This window comes from Poecilia reticulata, chromosome 17 (assembly GCF_904066995.2).
Source record: "Poecilia reticulata chromosome 17, P_reticulata-male-v2, whole genome shotgun sequence".
NCBI classification, from domain to species: Eukaryota; Metazoa; Chordata; class Actinopteri; order Cyprinodontiformes; family Poeciliidae; genus Poecilia; species Poecilia reticulata.
The window spans coordinates 15014443-15040857 of record NC_088846.1 but is presented as its reverse complement, the minus strand read 5'-3'; the positions used below and the strand labels follow the sequence as shown (position 1 = coordinate 15040857).

The 26415-nt window shown below is 36.9% G+C and overlaps 1 protein-coding gene across 6 annotated transcripts in view; it reads right to left on the bottom strand.

Moving 5' to 3' along the window:
- tnn (tenascin N) overlaps window positions 1–26415 on the bottom strand; it is a 56187-nt gene that overhangs the window by 11998 nt on the left and 17774 nt on the right. For 3 of the 6 annotated variants that reach the window (XM_081597950.1, XM_081597949.1, XM_081597951.1), the window contains 10 exons: window positions 23380–23577; window positions 23001–23201; window positions 22489–22863; window positions 14647–14780; window positions 14419–14548; window positions 9784–9966; window positions 9018–9107; window positions 3358–3621; window positions 2062–2322; window positions 371–634 (listed from right to left, as the gene is read on the bottom strand). In XM_081597950.1, coding sequence (XP_081454076.1) covers window positions 371–634; window positions 2062–2322; window positions 3358–3621; window positions 9018–9107; window positions 9784–9966; window positions 14419–14548; window positions 14647–14780; window positions 22489–22863; window positions 23001–23201; window positions 23380–23575 — 2098 coding nt within the window. In that variant the 5' untranslated portion in view covers window positions 23576–23577. The remainder of the gene's footprint in view (window positions 1–370; window positions 635–2061; window positions 2323–3357; window positions 3622–9017; window positions 9108–9783; window positions 9967–14418; window positions 14549–14646; window positions 14781–22488; window positions 22864–23000; window positions 23202–23379; window positions 23578–26415) is intronic. The other 3 variants (XM_081597953.1, XM_081597954.1, XM_081597952.1) reach the window with 2 other exon arrangements.

Here is a 26415-nt window from a genome sequence, read left to right as displayed (position 1 = left end):
GGTTACAGTTCTGCATTAAATGTTTTTATTTTTATTTTTTTTGGGCTGATGTAGTATTCCAACTTTAAATGTCATGTTTTCATTAACTGTAAGTGGAAAATGATCGTAATTAACAGAAGTAAAGGGTTTCAAACATCCATCTGTGTGTAATTAATTTATATAATGCGTTTCACTTGGTGATAAAGTTCCAGAAATAAATGGAACTTTATGACATTCTAATTTACTGAATAGGTTTTATCCATCATTCTGTTATCATCTCAGTTTTACCCTGTAAGAAAGGAAAAAAAGCTCGTAAATTTTAGAAATTATTCACAAAGTCTTAAGATTATGAAGAGTCGTGGTTCTAAACAAAGAGATGCGGATCTGAAACCTGTCTCAGCTTGTGTGGATATTGTCCTGCTGGTTTTGTCTCCCCTTGAGGCTTTGATGTAGACAGTGTAGAGGACTGCAGGCCTTAAACCAGTCAGCAAATAAGAGGTGCTGTTGGGGCCCAAAGGGATTTCTTTACTAGATCCATCAATGGAGGTGTAGGTTAGGATGTAGCCATCAATTTCTGCCTGGACTGGATCCCAGGAAAGGCTGAAGCTGGACTCGGTTTCATCGTGAGCTACGAGGTTCGCTGGGGCGTCCAGCTCTAAGGGAAGATGTTAGTAGTGGATTTAATGTGCAGCTCTATAAAGCAAACTACACAAAATAGATGGGTGACAAACTGCAAACTGACAAAAGATCTCAATCCAATTCAGTTCATGTTTTTAACCGAGACGTGGGACATACAGTTCAACTCAGAGATGTACATTTAATGCAGAAAGAAACGCAGGACGTTTTTTTTCCCCCTCATCGTCTGTCAGGATAAACACTTTGTGTGTTAGTTCTGTTAGGATCACCAGTATTATTTATATTTCTCTAATGCCAGAATAATGAGAGAGAAAATATTTCTTTTTCACTGCTTTTCAACAATTTCAGAAATGTACATTCGCAAAGTTTCCTTTTCCTTAAGAAAGCCCAAAAGGTTTCATAATGGCTCTGTTATCTTCTGATAGATTACAACGACTGAATCATTTGAAAGCACTGCTGTGGATGCAAAAAATTTGATTTATATGCTGATTAATGTTGTTTAGAATTTCATTATCTATATTATGCTGCACTGACATTAAATGAAACATCAGCTGGTGAGGAGGAAACCACTCACGTAAAAGCAACATTATCAGCTGTATTATGTTTTTTTTTTTTTTTTTTTACATTTCCAGAGGTCTGACAAAACTAAAATTGGTATGTTTGTCCACGAAGGACAAAGGAGAAACTTGTCAGTCTGTGAACACCACACCCACTGCAAAGCAAGGAGGTTGCAGCATCAGTTTCTAAGGTTTTTTTCCTACAGCGGAGATTGTGACACTTTACAAAATAGATGGCATCATGGGGGAAAGAACGTCAAGCTGAAATACTGAAGCCACATTTGAAGATATCAGCCAGGAAGTTAAATGGTCCTAGTCATTCTTTCAAATTAGTCATAAAGTGGCTCAAGGATAACAGAGTCAATATTTTAAATTGGTCATCACTTGCACCAGTTTGGTGATAAATTGGCTCGAATTACAGCAAATTATTCCAAGAAGATAAAGGGAAACTATGCAAAACATTTTACCAATGTCAAAATGCAGGCAATTCTGCTAACCACTGAGAAAATATATGTAAACTTCTAAACTAAAAAAGTAAATTATTTAATTAATCAAATAAAAACTGCACTCAAAATTCTGGCATTTAGTAAACAGAAATAATTTTGTTAATCACAGCTGACTTAAAGCAGGAAACATTTAGTCTTTAGTAGGTAATTAGTATCAGTTTTTTGTTTGTATGTACATATCTAGTTTGAGCTGTACTTTAAGCTTTATTTTGCCATCTTGCCTTATGTCCCACTATTTATTTATTTTTTACATTTTTTTCTTTAATATGTCACCCAGCTATTTATCATGCTACAGGAAATAGGTTTTTCAAGTTTAACAAATAAGCTTCAAGCCATTAAAATGATTAATTGCTGTGGTTGTGAGAACGTTGTAGATCTGAAACCTGTCTCAGCTTGTGTTGAGGTCTTCCTGCTGGCTTTGCTTCCCCTGACAGCCCAGACATAGACAGTGTAGAAGACCCCTGGCCTAAGGCCAGTGAGCGCATAAGAGCTATCAGATCCAACTGGGGTTTCCTCCCTCGACCCATCAGAGGAGCTATAGGCGAGCATGTAGCCATCAATTTGTGCCTCGGTGGGATCCCAGTAAACTCTGAAGCTGGAGTCTGTCTCATCTTCGACTGAAAGGTTAGTAGGAGCATCCAACTCTGTACAGGAAGTTACATTTAGTAGACATAACTTTAATTGTTAAAAAGCAAACAGCGGAATAAAAACTGCACATCTATGATTTTAACTAGGTGTATGAGTTAATGAGGTTAAAAACAGTGATGACGTCAAACTTGGATAAAGAAATTTTGGTGTAAGAATTCAGGTTACATTTTTCATCAGATATTAATTTTTTGTGCTTTCTTTAAAGTGACCCAATTGGACAGCTTTTTAAAAACAATTAAATGATGAAATCCAACTCTGACATCATATCACTGTTATGCTAGCAGCAATATCATGAGCATACTATGAACTATGTTAATTTTAAAAAATCATGCAAATACTAAGCAAGTAAAACCTTTTAACTCCATTTCCAACCTATTCCTTATGATTTTTCTTATGTCGCGAGATAGAGATAAGGTAATGTATTTACTAAAAAGTACAGATAGACACCAGGAAACCACTGAAAATGTACTAACTATGTCAAAGCTTTAACTTATCAGAAGCTTTTCTTTTTCAAATTGAGAATAGAATTCAGAAGAAAATTGACATGGTTAAACTTTCAAACTTTTTACAGACATTCAGCCACAGGCTGAGGGAATTGCTTTCAAGTAAAGGATATATCTAATGATAACAAAATACCTTTTGTAAGATGAAGGTCGAACCTTTCTTTTTCACTTTGGACAGGGAAGGTTAATGTGATTGATGTGAAATGTCAACACCCATTTATTGGACTTTTTATGACTACAAAAAATGAAAATTTGTAGAAAACCCAGCAACTAAAAGATCATAGATGTTTTTTACAGGATGTAACTTCTTAGATTATTTGTCTATTTTTTTAAGTTGTGTGAAAAGACTCAAGTCTCTTCACACTGCAATGATCCAGAATGCAGAATCAAAATCAACAGCTTTTTGTTTGTTTCTTACCTTAGTTGTGAACCGAAGGTGAGTAGCATTAACCTAAATGTTAGCTTACAGACAACACAAAATCAAACCAAGCTCACTAAACAGACCTGGGAGTCTCACTCAACGTTTACCTGTTTCGGCTTCAGTTGAACTCTTCCCACTGACTTTGTCTCCCTTGAAGGCCCAGATGTAGACCGTGTGGACGACCCCAGGCCTCAGACCAACCAGCCTGTAGGAGGTGCTGCCACGCCCTACAAAGATGTCCGAGCTGGAGCCTTCAGCAGACGTGTAGCTCAACATGTAGCCTTGGATTTCCGCCTGGGCTTTATCCCAGGAGACGGTTGCGGTGTCTTCAGTTACTTCAGTAGTGACAAAGTTTGTTGGTGCATCGATGTCTGAACAGGAGAAAGTACACAGCAAAATAGTTTAAGCGCAGAGTAAAATTACTAGAATGCAGTTTGTGTTTGCTCAAAATAAAAAGCGGTGCAACACTGATTATTTGGCCACATATGGTTTATCTGAAAGCTCACTAAGAGTGTAGAAATATCCACAGGCAAATGCAGACGTTTTTATGTGCTGTATTGCCTATACTCCTACAAGACTAATGCAGTCATAATGCAAAAACATTTCATACTCTAATTTCATCAAAGAGGAAGCGGTGTGATTAGCATCTATCCTGTTGATCAAAGACTTTTTTTCTTTTTTTTTCTTCTAATTTTTCACTGATTCTCAGAGCCATGGTAATATCATCTCATCGCTATTCCCCTCATACGTGGCTTGATGAAAGAGGGCCTAAGGATGCATATCTTAGCCCTTAAATAGATGATTTAACCCTAGGGTATGGAGACTACGCCCTAAATGGTCAGCCAACCATAACAGGGTTGAGGAAAAAGCAATAATCCTTTAGGTGTGAGGAGAAAAGGATTTTTTTTTGCCAGTCTTGTAACAATCACCCTGCTTTGTAAAAGAAAATGTCTAATATTTAAGGGCAGCAAAATGTCAACATAGAACTTAATTAAAGAGTTCCCGTTTCCTAAGCGTATCTCTCTGCAAAACTGGCTCAAGGGAAATTTAAATTCAAGTACAAACTTACAAAAATATTCAGGGCTGCAGTGATTTAGTCAATCTGTTTAAGGGAAAACTAAAACTCCATTGAGGAACCACTGCTGCATCAGTTCAAGACCGATACAGCAGGCGTTTGTTCTGACTGCTGATGGCCCCTTTAAATCATCAGGTGAGGTTCATTAAGCACAAAACCAAAACCTTTTCTTTTTTGCCTGCCCGGACTCTCAAACACTGGATACATCCTTACTAATGCAGGATTTAAGCATTAAGAAAGAGAGAGACAGAGAGGTTTCAACCACACACCCCATCCAGTCATCCTCATGTTCATTTCAGTGAACTCCACCTTATGAGCTGCTGAGGATGTAAAAACATAAAGCTTTTGTTTCCGAGAATCACTGGAGATGTGCGGAGGGTGAGGGGGAAGGGGCCAGCGTCCGCGAGTATGAATCGGTTGCTAAGTTATGCTTAGAAACTCCATGAAAGTGAAAAAAGCCAAACAAGGACAGGATGATAGAAAATAAAACATAAGAGTCACAAAGGCATCGTAAGAGAGGAAGCGGACGGAGATGTAAAAGCGATCATCATTTGGGATCGTTGCTCTGTGGATGTGGCTCAGTCAAGGTCAGTTTTCTGTCAGTGTGCAGTCTGGAACGCCAAAACTTTTTGATGATCCATCCGCAACAAGAAACAGTGCCCCCCATCTAACTCTATATTCCCTCCTTGTGTCTTCTGTCCTCTTCTGCTGTCACTTTCAGGCTTTGGATGTCACACTGTCTGACAGAGAGTTAAACTAGAGGGAAAATTTATAATAGTTCTCTTTTGTCACAGGCAAATGCAGGTTTTCTAAGTGTCGCTCATTAAGTTGTCTTTGTATCTTTAGAGGCTGACAACCTTTTAAATGGATTTGATCACTCAAACAAAAAAAAAAAAAAATACCACACAGAGTGTAACTTTCCCAACTCTACAATATGATGGCATCAAACTACATGTTTACTCTAGTTTCCTTTAATAAAACAACAAATCTTCTGAGAATACTATATTCAGTTATACAGTGGGCTGGCATAGAGTAGATATTTGTGTAAGTGGAAAAAAAGCACAGTGACATTACAGTAAGCTTGAAGTAAAAATAAAAATGTTCCATTCTTCCAACCTCTTGAATAAAAGTCGCATTTAATTGTGCATGCTTTTTCTTCTGCACAATACTTTCCCCCTCATCAGACTGAGCAAATACAGCATTCACTCCAATTTTTTTTGTTTTGCAAGCGCTGCAAGGACTTGTTTGTTCCTAAGTTGTAGTGTATGATGGATCTTGTTACCACAAATGTTCTACTTCACTGGTTGTGTAGCATCTGGGGCTATGCAACACAAACTGTGGCCTCGGTCACTCGGAAAATAACTTATCCATTATAGGTGGCATGTTCGGCTGAATCATTGACCACACAAGCTCACAGTAACAGGCTGCATTTTATCATCTGCAGCCTCACATCCTCACTGTACATTGAAAGTGACAAAGAACATGATCTCCTTCATGATCTATTGGAAATCAGAGATATTTTTCATGCTTTCCCGAGAACGTATGAACCAAAATGCCGGCCCCTTGAATCAAATATAAGCCCAAAGTTATGTCATACCTTTTTATGTATTGTGTGTGTGTGTGTGTGTGTGTATATATATATATATATATATATATATATATATATATATATATATATATATATATTTAAAACTGACACAGATAGATGTACTAACAAGCCAAAGATTAATTTTCTGTAATAAGGAATTAACAAAAGATAAGGTTTTAAAATATTGTAATGTATGTGATTAATATGGTTTAAAATTATTTTGCGAAAAGTAGAGATAGCCGTTTTTTTTTCTGTTTTAAATAAAGAAAATTAGATTATGTAACAGAACATGTTTAATTTAAATTTTTGTGTAAATACATTGATGGTGTGAAAATAGTTTCCCTCAATTATTTTATAGTGTAAAGACAAAACCATCTTGATTTTAGTCAGACTTTTCACACTGTAGCTCCCCCTACAGGTAAAGTACAAAGTTCAGCTGAGTAGTATCTGGTTCATAGTACCAGTTTATATGAAACAGATTTTTTAATTTTTTTATGCAAAAGTCAAGCCTATTAAGATACAGAAAACTTAATTAAAACAAATTGTACAAAATCTAGATTCTCCTTAGAGCAGTGGTTCTTAACCTGGGTTCGATCGAACCCCAGGGGTTCGATGAGTCGGTCTCAGGGGTTCGGCGGAGCCTCTGCCGCGGAGGTAAAGACACACGTGTGTAAAGTCATGATGACGCGCCCCGCTTTACCGTCACTTGCTGCAGAGGATCACGTTACATTGCTTAACCAATCAGTGCTGCGGAGGAGCACTGATTGAAGGAGTTCCACTCTCAGCATGGATTTGAACTTGTGTCTTTATTTACTTCAGCAAAGCTCACAGTGTTGACCAAATTCTGTAGCTTTCGGTGTACTTCTAAATCTGCTCCTTAGTCGCATCTTTTCGGGGTTGCTACTGCCTCTAGTGGCGTGGCGGTGGTAACACAGCTAATATAATTACATTACTAAATCAGAATACCGCAAAGTCTTTTGTGTGTCGGCGGGGGGCGGGGAGGGAGAGGAATAAGAAGGGTTCAGTGAATGTGCATATGAAACTGGGGGGTTCGGTACCTCAAAAAAGGTTAAGAACCACTTAGAGGATGTTAAAAAAGCACAAACTAGGATAAGTAAATAAATAACCAAACATAATATCTAAAGTGGTGAAGTGAAAAGGGTTACGGTTAGTGGATTATAATAATGACATCATCAAGGTGTCGCTTTTCTGAAATATAATTCTAAAAATATGAAATAAAGGGATTTTTCCTTAAATTTTTTAGCTATATTAAACAGTATGCTCTGAGGTCTTTTGGGGGATATTTGAAGAGTCTCAATGAAAGAGCCTGGAAAGGATCAAGAGAGGAAAATGAGGGAAACACAAGGCAGATGGTGAAAGGGAAGATGAAATATGGGGAAAATATTTCCTCTGAGAGGCTTCGGTTATGGGAAACATCAACATCAACTTAGGACAAACCTCAGTTTTTATACTACAGAGACAATTACGCTGTAATTCATTATTTAGTGATATAATGGTGCAGAAAAGTATTTTTCTGCACCATTATTCTTGGGTTCCTGCTCAGATTCCTTCTTTAGCTCACCTCCTTTTCTATTCTGACTTATCATCATGTACACATTGATCAATCAACGCATAAAAAAAAAAATGTTTTCACGTCTTCAAATGCTGCCATTGCATCACTTACTGACTCATATATTATTTGAAATATTTGTGCTTGCTTGAAAAAAATATTTCCTCCTTTACGCTTCTTGTATCTCTCATTATTGAATAACCTTGCTGTCTGGGGACGAACAGCATGTTTACCGAGATAAAAGGTTAGTTCTCCTTTTGCGCCACGCCAGTCATCATGAACTAACTGCAACAGCTCTGACAATCACAGCCGAGGACTATCCTCTTCAATCACTTCTAAGCCTGTTCGTGTTACACCTAAAATGAAAGATTGTGGCTACTGGAGTGAAGACAAGCCACTGCCTGTCTGCTGTAGATTAGAGCGTCCGCGCTCACATGCGCACTCAATTACTGCACATGTAAGTGGCACATTCTCACTGGAGGAGGGAAAAAAAACAAAAAACAAAAAAAACATCAGCAAAGACAGGAATCCATGAGTACCTGTCTGGCTTCATAAGATGAGAGGGAAGTCTTAAAAACACGCTGCTAAGCCAGATGACTAAAAATCATTAAATTGGCTGCTGCAGAGTTTGAGAAATGAAGAGACATCAATGTGGAGACTGCTTTTCTGTGTTTTTTTTTTTCCCCCAACCAGGTAAGCTCAGAAGGTGGTTGATAGAGAAGCCGGAGGAGGAGGAGTACGAGACAGAAAAATAGAATAATGAGAATAACCGCAGACCTGTCGTGCTGTGTTTAGACCATGCTGAATGTCAAGAGCAGCTGTTAAAGTGAAGATAAAAAAATAAATTCCTCCTCACGTACGAAAACCACTCAACACAAGCAGAACAACATGCTGATATACAGGAATACCAGATGGCATCTGTAAATCACAGACCCCCTCACCTCAACCATCAGGGAACATCTTACGGTCTCTACATTCATATCGCGTTTCTTTTCAGTGACCAAGCTCACCACAACCATTACAGCTTGTCCAGATGATTAGGTAGTAAATTCCAGCTCTCTATCACTAACCCATAATTGTACTTCCTAATGGCCAAATTCATTATATTGTTATTACTGGCTGAGTGTGGAAGCTAATAGCAGGTTGTATCATCTGGTTCATCAGAATGATGTATGATTGATTAAGTGTTGCTTCCTTTTAGGCTCTGATCTCTGGTGAATTACAGATGTCCTGAGAAGAATGACGTGTTGTCTTTGACTCTGCACGCTACCGAACACTAAAAGGAATGCGGTTATGCTTTTTGTGTCTGCATTGCATTTCGATTCCACACGTCCTGGATGTATCATTTATCATTTAACGTGCAATCTTCATTCAGTCATCTACTCTGTCTCCAATCTTTCAAAAATGCATTCCCATGAAAATGGTGCCAGAAAGAAGTCAATTTCGGGACAACAGGGTTCACCGTCTGCTCTCTGGTAATACCAAAGGGTCATATCGAGTCAAGCTGCTCATGAATGCTGATGTGTTTACTGACCTGTGACACCGGTTGCGAAAGAAGCTTTTCCTTTGGTGTTCCCTTTGATGGGCTGCACAGAAATTTGATACTCTGTTCCGGGATATAGACCTGCAAAAAGGCACATTTTCTTTCATTATTAATTACAAACTAAAATGGAAAGCTTTTGCTTTCTTTACTGGTTCTTACATGTCTGAATAACACCCACAACAAATTTGGGGAAAAAAAGATGCTTAGAATAAAGATGTTTAAGGATTTAAAAGCCACAATCACTGAACCAATTTAATGTCATTATCTACCATTTTGACTTGGTGTCTGTTCTACACATTCCAATAATAATAATAATAATAACAATTATAGACGTAATTTTCTAAACACACAAAATGCAGAAGATAAAAGAAATGTGATTCTTGGTCCTATACTATTTACATTGTCTGATCTTCTGTTTGACATCCATTTCCCTGACTATCAAATCTTGATTTTGAATCCAAATTTTAAGAGCAATTTTGACCTTAACTTTTCATTTTGTATTTTTGTAGATGTTGAGATATAAAACTGCATCATTCATGATAGTATACCTATAGTTTTTTTTTAAGAAACCTTAACTTTTGGCATTTTCTAAACTCCAAAGTAATGGGTTGAAATTAAAGCCACAAGAGATTTAAAGGTTAAGTAGTCAGACTATATTTTTTAAGCAATGTAATATTGGCACAGTTTTAACTCCTCACTTTTGAGGGCATTCAGCATTGAGTCTTCAAATTAAGCTCACATTCTCGATATAACTTACCCACAATAGTGTACTTGGTGCGTGCTTCTTGACTCCTCTGAACGTTCAGCTCCTCCTCCTGTCCTGATGGGTCAGTATGTGTCAGTCTGAAGTAATCCACTTCTGCCTGTGGGTTCTTCCAGTCCACTTGGATGGAAACCTCTGTCTGGCCAATGACTTGCATATCATCAACAGTTGAGACATCTGGAAAGCATACAACATTTGATAGAACTGGTTGTGCAGTCAAGAGCCTCTCTAAAAAAAAGAAAAGTATCCATTATGCCAAGAGTAATCGAATGCATGTGCCCTGGTCAGCCCCCAGCTGTAGTTGATGCTGATTGCTAGTTGATGAATCCTGGACATGTGACACACTGCAAAACCAAAAATATTTTTTATCTAGTTTCTAGTGCAAATATCTTAGTACACTTGAAATAAGACAGAACTAACTCACAAGTGACTTTTCAGCAAGGAATACAAACTTGATTTAAGTCAATAATTCCCCAATATTGATGAAAAGGTACTTATTCCATTGGCAGATTATTTAATTCACAACATGGGAAAATGTCTTGTTATAAGTTAAATAATCTGCCAGTGGTCTACTAAGTGTACTAAGAAATTTGCATTACAAAACTAGACAAAAACACTGGTGACATTGTATGTTTTTGCAGTGCATTTTGGGGAAAGCACTAAGCAGAAATTACAGCAATGAAAACAATAGTTATTGTTCTAAAACTGACTCCCAATTTTGACCTTGTGAGGATGCAAAAACAGTGCAAACGACAAAAGATGGTCAAAAGCAGAAGACTGAGATTCTATTTCAAATATAATTTATAAAATGTTTGAGTTTTTTAAGTGGGAAAAAAGTGCCAATTTTAAAAAATATATAACAGTGCAGCAAAGGTATGAATGGAACAGTTATGCGACGATGGTTAAGGGTTAGGGTGAGAAAAAAAGAGGATAATTTCCTGATTTAACACAACTTTTATAAACCACCCAGCAATTATCTTAAGTAACTCAAATTAAACCTGCTTTGTGACCCATGACAAAAACATTTCATGGCCAAAGGGTGTAAAAGGGTTTGCTCAAAAGCTTAGCTTAAAACTCTACATGAACAGACTGGTCATATTGTCAGTGTCTTTACAATGAGCTGAATATCTTCTAACCTGTGTGAAAATCAGACACATTTCTTTGAGAAACTTTCAGATATCTAAAGTCTACAGAACTCATTTGGTGAAGTTAGGAAAGTTACAAAAAGTTATTTGTATCACATAGTTTTAAATGGTAATCAGCTTCAGTTTTGTAGGCAATAAATTGCAAAAAAATATATATTTATTGTGGAAGTTACTGAAGAAAAATGACTCAAAGTTTGGCTTGTTTCTATAATAAGGTTGTGAAAAATAAAGTTAGAAGAAGTGCAAAGGAGTAAGACTGTCATCAAGAGGAAAATGTATTTTCTACAAAGGTATGTAAGCTTTCCATTAAGATTAGATTGAGAAAGAGTTAGACTTCAGTAATTAAAGTAAACAAAGTTGCTCTGGTTTATACATTTGAAAAGTCCAATTCTTATGGACCCATCCAAAAGAACTGAAAGAGTCTAGTTCTGTTTAAATAAATGAAAATAGAGGTGAGAGGGCATATGTTTGACCTTCAGTTCACAGTATCACATGGCAACAGGCATTAATGTTGTACATATGCTACCTATATGCTCTTAGAAAAAAAATTATGACAAAGTTGCTAAAATGTCAATTCTACAATAATTTGGTCATTGCTTTTACAATGCTTAATGTGCAACAATGTCTTTGTGCCGTGATATAAATTACTATTCGCCATTTATGAGAAAGGTTGCTTAAGGCCTTTGTACAGAAACCTCAAAATACTAAATGATTTAACAGTTTAACACATCTGATAATAAATCGATTTTTCTCTTACTTTGAACAAAGCTGTTAATTTTAGTGTACATTTTGACTTTTTTTTACTTTCTGAAAATAAAACATTAGTATGATTTATCATTTTATCTTGTTGTGAGGGACCAAGCTCAAACGAGGACAAAAAATGTTCAAAGCAGAAAAAGGTTTAAATTTAATTCTTCAAAGAAACATTAAAGCATAAAGATTTAAAGCAAGAATAAATCAAAGGATAAGTAACAAATTTAGATCCAAATTAACTGAGGTCAACTGAACACAAACAAAACTGACCTCCAAACAAAGAACAAAAGGCTGCTTAAATAGGGGTGGAGTAACCTAAATCTACCACATGCGGGGGGCATGACATAACAAAAGAACAAATAAATACAAAATTAACTAAAGAGTTCTATAAAACAAATAAAGCAAAACTAACTTTAATTTAGCACAAACAATAAGTAATATTTAAGTGACAAAATTAAATAAAAATCAGCTTTAGGTCTCCCCCCCTTCAGTCTTTCAGAAAATGGTGAATGGTTTGACCCAGGTTCCTCCTCCAGCTGGTTCCTATCAGCGGCACCTCAAACAAAAACACAAGTGTAAATGAACCATTCAGACAGACATCAACTAAAGTGTGCACTCATTAGAAAATATATGTCTAAATAAAATAACTAACAGACTATAAACTATACTAATAAAGAAAAAAATACTAACACGATGTGGTGGTGGTAGGAGCATCCACCACAGTCTTCTACCAAAAACTGGATGATAAAAGTCTTCAGTTTGGTGCTTTGGTCTCAACTAGCCCTTTTTTGAAGAACAATTGTGTTTACAGAGGTTTCGTAATTAATTTTATTTGTTGTTTTTATAGTTTTGTTTATTTATTTCTGATATTTAAAATGTCTTCCAGCTCCAGTGTTAAATATTCATTAGAATATAAAATTTATTGATCTTTGAGAATGTATGTTCTTGTACTATTTTACAATTACCATTTTATTGCTTGAAAATGGTCCCAAAATAACAATATTACCATTTATCTCAATAACATCTGGGGCAATTTAGAAGCCCCACCTTCTATAGTGTGAAATGACACCCAGACAAAGACTCAGAAGCATTTTTTGCAAATTTTTCATAAAACAGGGATAAGAAATAATTTTATTTACAGATGGGAACCAAATGACAATAGTGATTTTTTTTTTCCCATGGCCAGGACATGCCTCTGGATTTATAACATATGGTGAGAAAAGATATTACAAACATAAAACAAAGCAAATGAAAATGGTTAGCATAGTTTATGTCGGGTTTTTTCTCCCTTTTTTGTTTGAATTTCAAAAGGAAATGGAAAAATATTCACTTAAACCCTCCTTTGAAGTAGACCATTGTTTGAAGTTAAAATGAAAAGTATGCAACCCGCGAAAGGTCTGCCTCACATTGCGTCTCCTCACACAGCGACAGGCCAGATGATGCGGTGTTTTCTTGTGGATAAAGCCCTGAAGTATGGTGCTTTCTTTTCCCAGCAAACCAGCTGAACCGCGCGGCAAAATCCAACTCGTCTCCTTCCTTCTCATTAACTACATAAATCCAGACAAGAAATCCCTTCCTCTTCACATCTGTCTTCTACCACATCTGTGAGTGGCAGTTTATAGTAAATACATCCATGCAACAGTTTCCTTGTAATTACCATAAAATGTAATGCCTAACCAGAGCCTAATGAAACACTTAGTAATTTCAAACTTGCTTTAAAACACAATATATGGAGCTTGATAAGTAAAAGGTTACAGGAAAAAAAGACCTACTAAATCTACAGCATATATTTATCTATATGCAAGATTTTGACATGTATGCAGTTTTTTATATCGTTTTTATCAACACAAAGTTTTGAAACTGGTAAAAGTCAGACTTATTAGCATTTCAAGATTTCAAACTTGAAATGTTTAAAATCGCATTTATTGTTATTGTTATTGCAGTTCTAGCCAGGCAATAATTTCATAACAATTTTGAGTCTTTGATGATTTGTTTGCAGATTGTTCAACCGGGTTGACAACGTCAAGAATTGTGAGCACAAACTTTATTTCATTGTGGATTTTCTCTAACCTACACAGTAAATCTGTTCTTAATGTCAACACCCAGCTACTAAATGTTAACCAGCTTTATCAATTCCAAACCCATTTCTGATCTGTCTTGAATATCAGTGTCCTAACAGAACTCACATTACAGCCCACTTTTCACCTATCAAGTTGATTAATCTAAAATAATTTCCCAGCTTGAGTCTATCGGATTCTAGGGGGTTTCTTCAAGTCTTTTTTGGGCAAGACTATTTAAATTTTGGAACAACTGAATCTTCCAATAGGAAAGCAATCCCAAACACAGATCCTGATTTTGAATGAGAAAGCAGGCCAAAGCATTTAAATTGTGGAGATTCACTTGAACCCTTTTTAAAATGTAAGGGTTTTGACCAAAAGCAGAAATAAAATCTAGGATTTAAGCAAAAAAATTAGTCGCATAACCAGCCAAAATGATGCAAAAAGCTTATTAATGGCCGACAACAAACATATAACCAAGGTGCACCTTGGTGAAGAACATTTAATTAGCGAGTGTGTATAATTTTGACGGTGTGGAACAAAAGAACACAATAAAATATTGTGCAGACACTTCTGGGTTGTATATATTTCGGGTTAAAATAAACGTTTAGATGCTCAAATGTGGTCAGTGGCAATTTTTGATATGAGCAATAAATAGTAAATGTCAATCTCACCCGTGGTGGCTTCAATCATATCTGCTTCACTCTGAATCTTTTTGATGACAGCGTAGACTTGGACAACGTAGGTAACACCAGGTGTGAGTCCCGTAATGCGGTAGGAATTCTCTGAGTTGGAAATCCGAACCTGAGATACAGTTACAGAAAAGGATGCTTGGAACCAATCCAGGAAAATACAGTTTAGTTTGACACGAAGCAAGAAAAGAAACCACAACAAAAATGTACCTCCTCCATGGCACCCTTATCAAATTTAGGATGATAGGTCAGCATGTAATACTCTGCCCCTTGGACAGACTCCCACTCCACCAGGAGAGAAACATCCGTCACTTGGACCAACCTCAGACCCTGAGGTGTGAGGACTAAAAGAGAAACAAGACAAACAGAGGTCAATTCCACAGGAGAACGTATAATAAATGATATTTTCACTGGCTAATTGTACTCTCTACTTTTCTTTCCCTTTCTATTGTGGTGTTTTCAATCTTAAGTGCTATATTCACCGTCATGGCACAACCAATGCAAAAGTAGCCTGTTATCGCTAAAAGCTGAGAAATCCAAGCACGCTTGAAAGACACTCTGTTTTGGTGGTTTTACTTCAAAATGGCAATGTGCTTCAGTGGAAATTATGCAAAAGGTTAAAATACAGGGACATAAACAGCTTTTAAGGGCAGAAAAACAGCATATTTGGAACTAATTTTGTCTAATGACTATTAGAATTAATTGCAGAGAAGGAATTTATGAGGTTCCAGTGATATTCCACAAGGCAGAATCAGGAAGTTTTTTTTTTCTTTCTTTTTGGTGAGTACTCCTTTCCATGCAGTAGCATTTAGTTAATACCCCTGATACAACTCAAAGCAAGATCAACAATCTGTTTTATATTATGTTAAACCAGGTGGAGGAGATAAATTAACAATGTTAAGACTATAAACCTGGAATGCTTATGCATTGCTTCAAGTTAAAAAAAAGGAAAAAAATAATGTACTGTAAATTATTAAGTGACATAACATTTGACCAAAAAAAACATCAAAAACCTTAAAATGACAAGCTTAAAATGGCAAATCTTCCTCATGTTTGAAGTGCAACCTGAATGCCCTTCACTAAGAAGAGATTGACTTCCATCATCCATGTGTTAAAATGGAAAGTAGCTAGATAAAACAAAATATTTTCACTGTGTTCCTTTATGTGGTTCTTTTCTGCACACCTATCACCACTGTTATTGCACACACCCTGTAACAACACACTGTGTTTTCTTTGGGGTTTTTTGCCTGCCTGGTGGCCTTCTTCTTTTCCTTTTCACCTTGACAATCCCTTTAACACGGCATCTCTATTGATGTTGGATTAGGTGCGATTGTACCGACACACGGAGTTGCAGATCTGTTTGTGCTTATTCTTTGCAACTTCAAGGCCAAATACTTTGAAGTGACTGAAAGTTTGACATGGCCGACCTGCTACTGTGTCAACATCTAAATTGTTAATCTTTCTGTTCTGCAATGGAAATCTGTTTGTTTCATAATATCTCCCTGCTTTAACTTTCTGGCATATTCCTTAATGATGTCACTTGTTCTCCAGTGTTCTCTAACAAACCCATTTGACAATCAAAGAATAACTGGATAGATATAAATTACACACAGATAAACTATGTACCATTCAGGCGACTTCTGTGCTGGATTTCATTTAGACTCATCAGGGTCTGTAAAGGGTCTGAAGATGTATGCCTGGTTTGCTTTTCAGACATTGATTGGTTACAGCACTATGTTTTTATGGTGTAAAGCTCTTTGAAGTAGATTGTTGCCGAAATGTGCTGCACAAATAAACTTGATTTGACTTGCAAAATAAAACTTGGAAACCTGCAGGTCACATTTCCTTCCACTTCACAACTAGGGGCTATGTTGTGTTTGTTTATTAGACAAAAACCCAGTAATGCACTAAAGTTCATGATTAACATGATCACATGCAACAATGTAGAATTTAAGCAAGGGAAAGATTGTTGAAGAAAGATTTGAAACTTGGTAACACTTCAAATTTCTAATATCGTATAGCACCAACAATCACTCTCCACGTCTAGCCTACCACTGCTCACAGTTTCTGTGTTTCTTACTTTAGATTTGATCCAAAATGCAATTTTCTAATCTGCTCCTGTGGCAGCAGAGAGGTTAATTGTGTGGCATCCTTAGCAGGACAGGTGATGTCTTGGGGAGAAGCCGGACGGAGTCCCCTAATGACCGATTACTGTTATGATATCCCTGTGGCGTTATGTGACCTGTTGTCATATGTTGTCTAGATGCTAAAGATGGTGTGATCATGGGTCAACCCCACTGAAAGAACCTCTTTGGCAGCTCCATTTGAAATAATTTCAAGGAGAGATGCTTTGAATTCAACACCTTGACCTTTTTACTTTGACTGACTTGATTTCTATTCTCTATACATTCGTCTATGACAATGAAATCAACAGCTTCATATTCTCTGATACCAAGCCATGTTCAAATTGGCTTGGTATTTGAAAGCCACTTCAAATACCAAACCACTTGGCATTGAATCGGGGAAGAAAAATAATTTCTTTTGAACAGTTTACTGTAGCAAGTCGTTTCCACCAAGCTGATGCCATGTGATTGGCTGATTCACTATTTTTGTCAACGTAAAATTAAACGTGTATCTAATAAAGTACAGCGAGTTTATGTAATTAAATTGACCATTTTTTTCTCAGATTCTTTGAGAGCTTTAAAGGTACTTTCTCTCAAAAGAAATCCTAACTGCAGAAAACCTTCATTTTACCATTAAACAATACTGAAACCATGCAGTCTAGTGATGGATTTTACGATTTAGAGTATACAGTTACAGTTTCAAGGAGTTTTCAAATGAAACCGCTTAATGGATTTTCACATCTTTCAGTATCCATCCTGTGAATAAACTCCTGCATTAAAAGCACAACGACATATAGTGGATCTGGGGGTAAATTAATAAGAAACCAGAAGATATTTTAGAAAGCTTGAAAGAAGTGCAAGTTGAATTGTGCCAGTTGTTAGTTTGACAGCTACCATATCCAGCAGCCCTGGAGTAGCTCTAATTTAAGATCCTCATAAAAACACACACCTTAAGGTCACAGAGAGAGAGTTAGTGTTTGCTCTCCCAAGTCCTTCCTAACAGGAGTTTTTTTTAATTATTATTTCAAAAAAAGAAATGCTGAATAAAACATTAGCTGTAGTTTAATTTATTTATTTAAGGAGCAGGACTTCAATAAACACTGTATGGTGATATGAATATCCATATTAGTACCCTGCAAATTGAATTATATATTTTTTTCTGTACTCAATTGTACAGTATATAGCATGGCAGAGAAATTGTTGTTCTTTGTTTTATGTAAGCTTCTACATGCTTTTACACCTGGGTTCAGGCTCAGGTAGATGAAAATCCTGTAAAAGGTTTTTTTTTAATAATATTTAATAATAAATATATGTAATATTTTTCTGTATATTCACTAGTCTGATTTAGATGCTATGCAATGACCAGGTAACATGAATAATTGGATTTGTCTTAGTCTCTACATAAATAGTTTCAGACTGTTGGTGTTAATTTGTTTGCTAGTACATTTTAAAATAATAATGACACACTTCTAAAGGAAAATCCCACCAGAATTCCTGTGTAGAGGCTTTAACAAAACCCTAAAGACATTTCTTAGGGTCATGGTAAACACATGACCTTATGTGACTGGAAGACAGCTGAAAGACGGATTGTCCTTCAAGATAATACCCTGCAAGCTTAAGGATCTCAGTAGCTATGGGCTACAGAGCCAGTTAGGTGTCAACCTCTCAGTGAGGGGAGTTAGAGGGGAAGGAATCAGCACAACAATAGATACACCTTCTAATTTCCAGGATATTCATTAAGTTTGTATTCTAAAATCTTTAAAATTGGTAGTAATCTTTGTAAATCTATGGATCATGTTATCTGGTATAGCATGTACCACTGAAAGTAAATTTTAACAAATTTGCATCCTGTTAAAGGTAGCTTTCATGACAAAACACAAGAATTACCAGGGGATGATCTTTCTTTTAACCTTGACTGTAATGTCATTCGCATTACTCATACAACACATTTTCTTCCTGCCCCTCGTTTTAAAGTCAAATGTTCAATACCTAAAATCACTAACAACTTTTCAATTTGGAGCGTTTGTCATGCAAAAGATGATATTTACAAAGACTTTTCTTATGTCATAGTCTGCATGAAACACAATCCTTCGATTATCCTCTGGGTGCATCCAAGGAGTAATCTGTTATGTTTTTTAGTGAGATGATGGAGTGTGTCTGTTATTGGCAACTACTTGTTATGTCGTCAACATTTCCATTTTTGTTTTCCTGGCTAGGAGGCAACAGATCTCAAACCCATTTTCATTGAAAGCTTTTTCCATTTTGTTGGCATCTTGTTACATCTGTCTTGTCTGAGACATTAAGCAGTCCCATCCAGCAGTGGTTTTAGTCTTTAAATGGGAGCTCCTGTAAAATAGTTTAAAGAATTTCTTGGAAAATTAAATCAATCAGAATTATTGATTGTAAGTGGTTACAGTATATGATTGACTGATGACATAAAAGAGCACACATGCTTTTAAAGGTTCTTGTTACAAAACTTCATGACAGACCTGTCTGAAGATGTGAAAAGAAAACTCTCCAAAGCTTTGCTAGTATTTGTTGTCTCTTACTGCTCTTTTTGCATGTTTAAACCTTAACTAATTTTGATGAAAGAAGATTTAAAAAATTTAAGATAAAAAGGCTAAAACTTTTGTGATGCTTTAAGACATCTCCCACATAACCTAAGTGATCATTAACTTGGCCAAAAAAAAATAAAAAAATGCGAGCTGTGAAGGGGTAAATAATAAAAAAGGTCTGCATCTAATTAGAAATCAATGGGCAAAGTTATTCATTTCACAAAAAGTCAGATTTTTATCTCTTATGTAATGGAATGAGAAATCAGTATTGAAAATCTAACTATTTTTTCTTACTGAATCCAGACTTGGAACATGATAAAAATCCATTTCCATACTTTGCCTGGCTTTTCAAGACCATGCAGGAACCCGTCTGTCTAGCTTTTAAAAGTTTCCTCATTTTCTCTGGACATTTCTGATAAAACAACTCTGGGCTAAAAGGCATTTTTAAAACTATCCATCCCATAATAATGGCAGTCGGAGTCTTATTCATGACAGATGGGACGGAATTGTTTAGTAGATGCTTTAATTGTGATAGAAATATTCCTGTCAGATAGTGTTATATATATTTTACCATCTAATCAACCATATGTCTAATGTAGTGTGAGACATCCGTCTGTGTTTGCTTACTGATGTAAGTGAAGAGTTTCACCCTCCTGTTGCTCATTGTGTAAATTGCTGTAAGGGAGGCCTGTGTGCATAGAGGATAGGAAGCAGTTTCAGCCTGATGGTCCAGTACTTTAAGGCAGTGCAGTTTACTTTTGGGTTTGTTTTCCAGGTTGAAAATTACGTATTAAATAACTCTTAAATCCACAATAGTCCTGAGTGTCTGCAACATATAAAGAAAATCAGTGGCTGTGGCATTTCTAATGACAAAGTGACATTCCAAGGGAGCACATAGGATCTGTACTGTACAGTGCTGCCAGAAGAAGGCAGCGCTGATTTATTGGCATATAAATATCCTCATTTAACATGGATTGTATTCATCTTTTATAGAAAAACCGCATGAAGTCCTGTCCCCTTAACAATATGTTCTGCTGGCTTGAAAAGCTCCTGAGCAAAGGTCCGGTTGCTGCAGTCATGATCGCAGTGTTCAGGAAGCGTTTGTCCTTCCTTTCATTTCATCCCCCACTTCTTTCACTCTGTGTGTTCTCAATGTTTTCCCATCTGTCTTTTAAAGTATCCAGGTGGACTTGACATTGCCGGCAGCTACCTGACAGAGCTGGTTTTCATTTTCTCCTCACAGTGCATCATTCTTTGAACTCATCACGAGACCGTGTTTTTTTAGACAGTTAACACTAAAGTTGATAGGAATATAAAGACTCTGAGATCAAGTTACATTCGTTCATTCTTGCTTGCTCCTCGTCTGTTTTTCTGTGCTACAAGATTTCTGCCACTTTAACAGATTTTCCCTTTCTGCTGGTCTGGAGGACTCTAGCAGAACTTAAAGTCTGCCTGCAAAACCTTTGTTAACAGGGTATCCTGATCAATATTTGTTATAGGATTGGAGTGCAGTTCAATTTAAAAAAAAATTATTTTTTTTTGTTCAAAACTGTGTTTTTGTCTTCACAAACATAGGCCTTGCATATTATTTTATTGATCTATCGAATTTGGACTGGGATTAAGAATCTTAAGAGTTTTGCATTCATAACAATGGCGATCACAGTGAGAGACTGTATTTGTTGCTGCAGCTCACTGTCGTACAATGTTATCCGGAGAGAACTGTCAATATGAGGAGAGCTACGACTTTGGCATAACTCTCTATATCAATGTAAGCCAGCCGCTTAGTACTTGCAGATAAGCATGTGACCCTGTTTATATGATTTATTACGAAGCTGCACAACCACTTTGCACTGAGAGATAAACAGTTTTTATGATGGTCCCTTAGGTGCAATAATGCACTGGTTTATATGTGGTCTATTCAGACTAGAAGAAGATTATAAGTGCAGTTTTTGTATCCTAGTTGTCAGTGTGAGATAAATTATCCACATTGGGAAAACAGCAAATTGCTCATCACTGCATTTCTTAAAAAAAAAAAAATCTTAGCCATTGCTGATTTATTGCTGCTGATGATATGACCATTTATTATTGTTATCCATTATGTGTTTGGCATCACCTTCTGACAGGGACTATTATCGTCGTCACCGGCATGTACAGCCAAAGCTGTCAGAAAAATTTGGGTTGTCTGCAGAGAGCTCTAACACTGTGATTTCCAGTCCTGGTCCTCGGGACAAACAGTCAGATATTTTCCTGAACCAGCACACCTGAATCAAATGAATGCAATACCTGGTCAGCATGCCATTAAGCCCTGCAGAAGCCTGGCAATTATCTCTATACTGAAGTTAGATGTAGAGGCAGGGAAACACCAAAAACATGCAGGACAGAGAGTTCTGAGGACCATGATTGAAAACCACTGCTCTAGTGGACTGTAAAGAGCAGGTACAGAGGCTCTTAGGTCACATAGGCTTTACAATCAAGGGAATAGTTGAGTGGACAAGGAGGAACTGCTACAACCTATGTTGGTACAGCATGTATGTACGAACATACTGCACCAACACCTTTTCTGTGTTCAAGAAAAGCTGATACTGCAGCGCCGTAAAATGTTCAGAGTTTGTAATATCAGTGATATCAGCAGCATTTAGCACACACCTGGTGAAACTGTGCATGTGCTGAGCTGCTTATACAAGCTATTTCTCAGTGAAACACTGGTAAAACTATTATTAAAGGGAAAGACCAAGAGTTTCTTAAAGAGATAGAAGTTCAATTTCAACAAAGTCAAACAAGCAGCATTTTATAACCACTGATGGCAACAGTTACTTGATTATGCTATAAAATGGCATTATGTGACTGGAAAATACATAATACTACCCCTTAAACAAAAGTATTGGGTTTTGGTTTTGGCATTATTTTAACCCTCTGGCAATCATGAGTGCGAGGCCATTTGGCTCTCAAAAACTTTTTAGTCTGTGTGCAGTCCAGCGGGGTTGCACTGACCTCGCATGTACCTTTACAAGTTTTTTTTGTGTGTGAGTGGTTTCAGGAACTATTTGATTTTGATCACTGGAGCCTACAACTTCTGTCGATCACATACTATGTCATGCTATGATAAAACGTATCGTCAGAAATGGATGAAAAAGTACAAATGAAAATTTAAACCACTATTTAATATGTTACTATTAAGCAAACAATTGGACTATCTGACAGGCTTTGGTCCATAAAACCCTGCCTTAACCTGTAAGAAACTGAACTGCTAAATTGCTGCAGAGTTGATAACTTGTAATTTGTTCTAGCACAGGCTAATTGTTGATATCTTGAGAAATGTATTTAAAACATTTGTAATTCAACATGTTTTGTGTTTATCATTTGAAATGCCTTACCTAAAGAACAATCCTCTCCATAGAAGCCTTCTTCACAGACACATTGACCATCCACACACTGCCCATTGCCACCGCAGTCATTAGGACACGTCGGGGTACTGCAGTCTTCACCGGTAAAATGAGGGAAACACACACATTTTCCATCTCTGCACTGCCCCTTATCATTGCAGTCGCCTGGACATGCCAGCTGGCTGCAGTCTTCTCCTGTGTAACCCTCATAGCATACGCATTTCCCATCTACACATCGGCCATTGTCGTTGCACTCATCGGGGCAGGAGGACACGGAGCAGTCAGGGCTTTCCCATCCTGGGTTACAAAGGCAGCTGCAGGTGTCTTGCTGGTAGGTACCATGACCACTGCAGCTTGTGTCTACACCTTAACGCAAAAACATGACAGAAGGAAACACTGTTGGTGGCTGAATGTTATAACTTATCTTGAATGGCCATTTACTTCAGGTGGAATAGCTGACTGCTTATTCTTTCTGCTTAAATGCAATGTTTGTGACAGCTTACCTGCAACACCTCCTCTTCCACAGCATCCTTGAGTGCACTGGGTCTTTAGGTAGGTGACTTCTTCTTCCAGTCCATTGATTCTGTACAGTAGGTCTTTGAAGCTTTCTGATTCCTCACAATCACACTTGGGTGTTTGCAGCCTAATGTTATGTTTAAAGATGATGTCATTTTCTCCATTGGTTACGGTATCTTGCTGCAGACCTACAAAAAAAATTACACTCTTCAGTTTTTGACGCTAATAAAAGCACAATGTAAAAATGTTCAACCCAACTACTTTAAAAATATGTGTTTACATTGCACGCTACATTCCAATTTCTTCTGTAATTGTTGTAAGCTGCCTATACGCATGTTTTATTTATGTTTGTCTCATCTGTTTGACCTGTCTTGTGTGTTGGCAGATGCTCCACGGTGCAACCAGAGCTTCCTGGGATGTCAAGCTTATAGATGTGGCTGAAGGTGAGTCCCTGCTCTGTGCCAGAGGAATCTGGCTGGTTGTCTGTACAGCGCACATGGTGTGACACAGTGCAAAGTATAATCAGCAGGCACAGGGCCCTCCACAGGAGTCCAGCGCTCATTGCTGCAAGAAAAGATATGTGTTATTTTTTTTTGTTTTCTTTTCTGCCTCAAAATAGACCTTTGGTGCCTACAAATCACATTAAGTATTCACAGACTGTTCTAGCAACTTTCAAGCCCAAATGTAAATGCAGAAAATTTATTTCACCTTGAAAATATTTTTTATAACCACACATATTTTTCTTACCAAGTTTGTCATATTCTGGGACTGAAGGAACACGTTTTTGTTGTTGTTTACAGTAAAACTAGTGATTAAAAATGCTTAGCTATTTCCAAGCTGTAAATGTGTCATAAAACATTGCACCATGAAATAGTAAAATGGAGAAAATGTAGCTTTGCACCAAAACTCGGTTTAGTGTTCCAGGATATAAAACATTATTGTAGTTATGTTTCTGCTGATGCATGTTAAAGTTGCTTTTTGTTGTTGCATTTTGTCAAAACCTCTCCCTTTTTTCTGTTAGGGTAGGGAAGGGTCAGAGTGGGACAGGTGGATTCTAGAACTACTGGCCTTTACTTGCAGTAGATTATATTGGACATGGATGGAGACATGCTGCAGAGCTCCAAAGGTCGGGAATAAAACCCCAGAAAACTGCATGGAGGACTAATAAGAAAGAGCGGTTGTGGCCACGCTACTTCTCCACTACTTGTCGCCACAGGGTTTTCTTTTCCACTTGTTAAAATTTATCACAGCTTTTCTGTTCATCATATTTTACCCAGAGAGCAATATGCTAAAGTTATAGACTAAACGCAATCACACTGTAATCAACCCAATCCCTGGTCTACTGACCACACATGGTCAATCAAATGTTGCTTGACTGGAAGCAAATTAGGAAAATCTCATTTCAGTGTTAGGGCAACCATTACGCTGTGCCTTTGCTACCCTTCAAACAGAGTCGACCCTACCTACACCTTTCCAGGCCACCCGGAAAGGATGTGTTTTGTTTAATCAAACAAAATTAAAGAAAACACACTAAAAGAACAATGATTATTTGACTCAAGTCTCCATTGATGTAAGACTATCATGAAGAAACCAACCGAGGCTACTCTACTTTTCCACTACTTGTCGCCACAGGGGTGAACCAAGGTTCGATTTAATAAGCTTATAGCATTTAAAGGAAGATTAAAACTCAGTGTAGACTACTACTAACCAACTAATTGGTTCCAGTGGTTTTTTAAATGTTGATGTATTTGTTTTCTTCAAATGATATCACTGGAATAGCCTACCGAATGTGGGACAGCTCACAAGTAAATGGAGAATATATTTGTATTCATGCTTCACTGGACCAGAACCCTGACTCTTGAGGTTGAATAAGGTTTTCTTAAATTGTTTTCAGAGTTCAAACTTGAGTCAGGAAAGGACGTCTATTTAAAAACAATCCATAAACTCTAGTATACTCAGTAAGGCGAACAGCTGTTTATTTAATCTCAGAAAATTTGAGCCATGAAGTCATTGCGCATGAGTGGGTTTTGTAGGTGCTGATGCAGCCCCTCCACATTAAAAAGCATCAGAATATGAGCAGTCATCACTTAGCCAGAGATTATTTTGGGTTGAAGTATGAAATTTGCTTGTTCAGGCATTTGCAAAGCTGCAGAAAGGGCAGAAACTGTTCTAATGATGTCATTGCATGTATTGACAGTGATGTCATGCTAACATGAAACCTTGCAGCGGCTTCCCCCAAAAAACCCAAATAACATGCTTTAAGAGGAGGGTACCTTTTAAAATCTTGAGAAGGTTATTTTGGGTTTTGGTCTGTATTTAACCTTCTGGTAGAAAAAAGAAAGAAAAAAGTTTTAAACTGGTGGAGACTTCTGTGTGGAGCTTGTGTGGTCTGGAAGAAACACACGTCCAACAGATGTTGTTGGAGGACATATGAGCAATAAATGCGCATTGGTTGTCAAATGGAAGCTACATATTATATATACTGGATAAAGTTTTTCTTTAGTTAAAATTGAGTAATAGTTGAATGTTGCAGAGTAAGTCTGTAAAACTGCAGGTACAATAAAATTATTTTAATAGAGGCGTAGAGACAAAAAAAAAAGAAAACGCCCTTAATTTCAGGTTTCAATTTGACTTACTGTAAAATCTTGATAACATCAATTAATTTTAAATAAAGTTATTGAAAAGATCAAACTCCTTATTCAGAAAACCCAGGTGTCTCAACAAAGCTTGCTGCGTATAGGATGGGAGAACATCTGGAAAAGTTTGAAATGAGATGAGAAATGAGCCAAAATAATATGATTGAATACAGGCATATCTTTGGCCAGATTATAAAACTGTCAACAATTGGACATAAATCCAACCCATCTTTCATTCACTATCATTACATGACTTGGGGCAAATCCTCTGCAGGGGTAGGGGGCCTAAAGAAATCTTACAATATGCCACTTTGCTGAAAGCTGAACACAAGTTGTTTTCCTCCATTTGCATATGAATCATAATTATGGTGATTTATCTTTTTGATGGAAGATAAATAGATTTGTATAAACATGAGTTCAAAACAATTTGTATTTTGTTGACCATTTTGGATTATTTCCGGACTTATAAACCGTCCACAAAATTCCACCTATGAAATATGTCAAATTGCTTTGATTAAATGCCAAATTTAAGCAATGTTTAAAAATTAGAATGTGGAAAAAAAAAGAGACTAAGGACATTCAAGTTGATCAGCAGACAGTAGCCACATGATAGACAGAATAGTGCAGTCAAAAGCTCTACCAGATGAAGAGCCTCGGTGGCCATGTTTGTTGCTCCCTGCTGAGGGTTTATTTATTTTCAGACCCTTTTCTTGTTTCTATTAGAGACCATAGCACTTTGGCTGTATGCACAGAAAGCAAAAGGCTG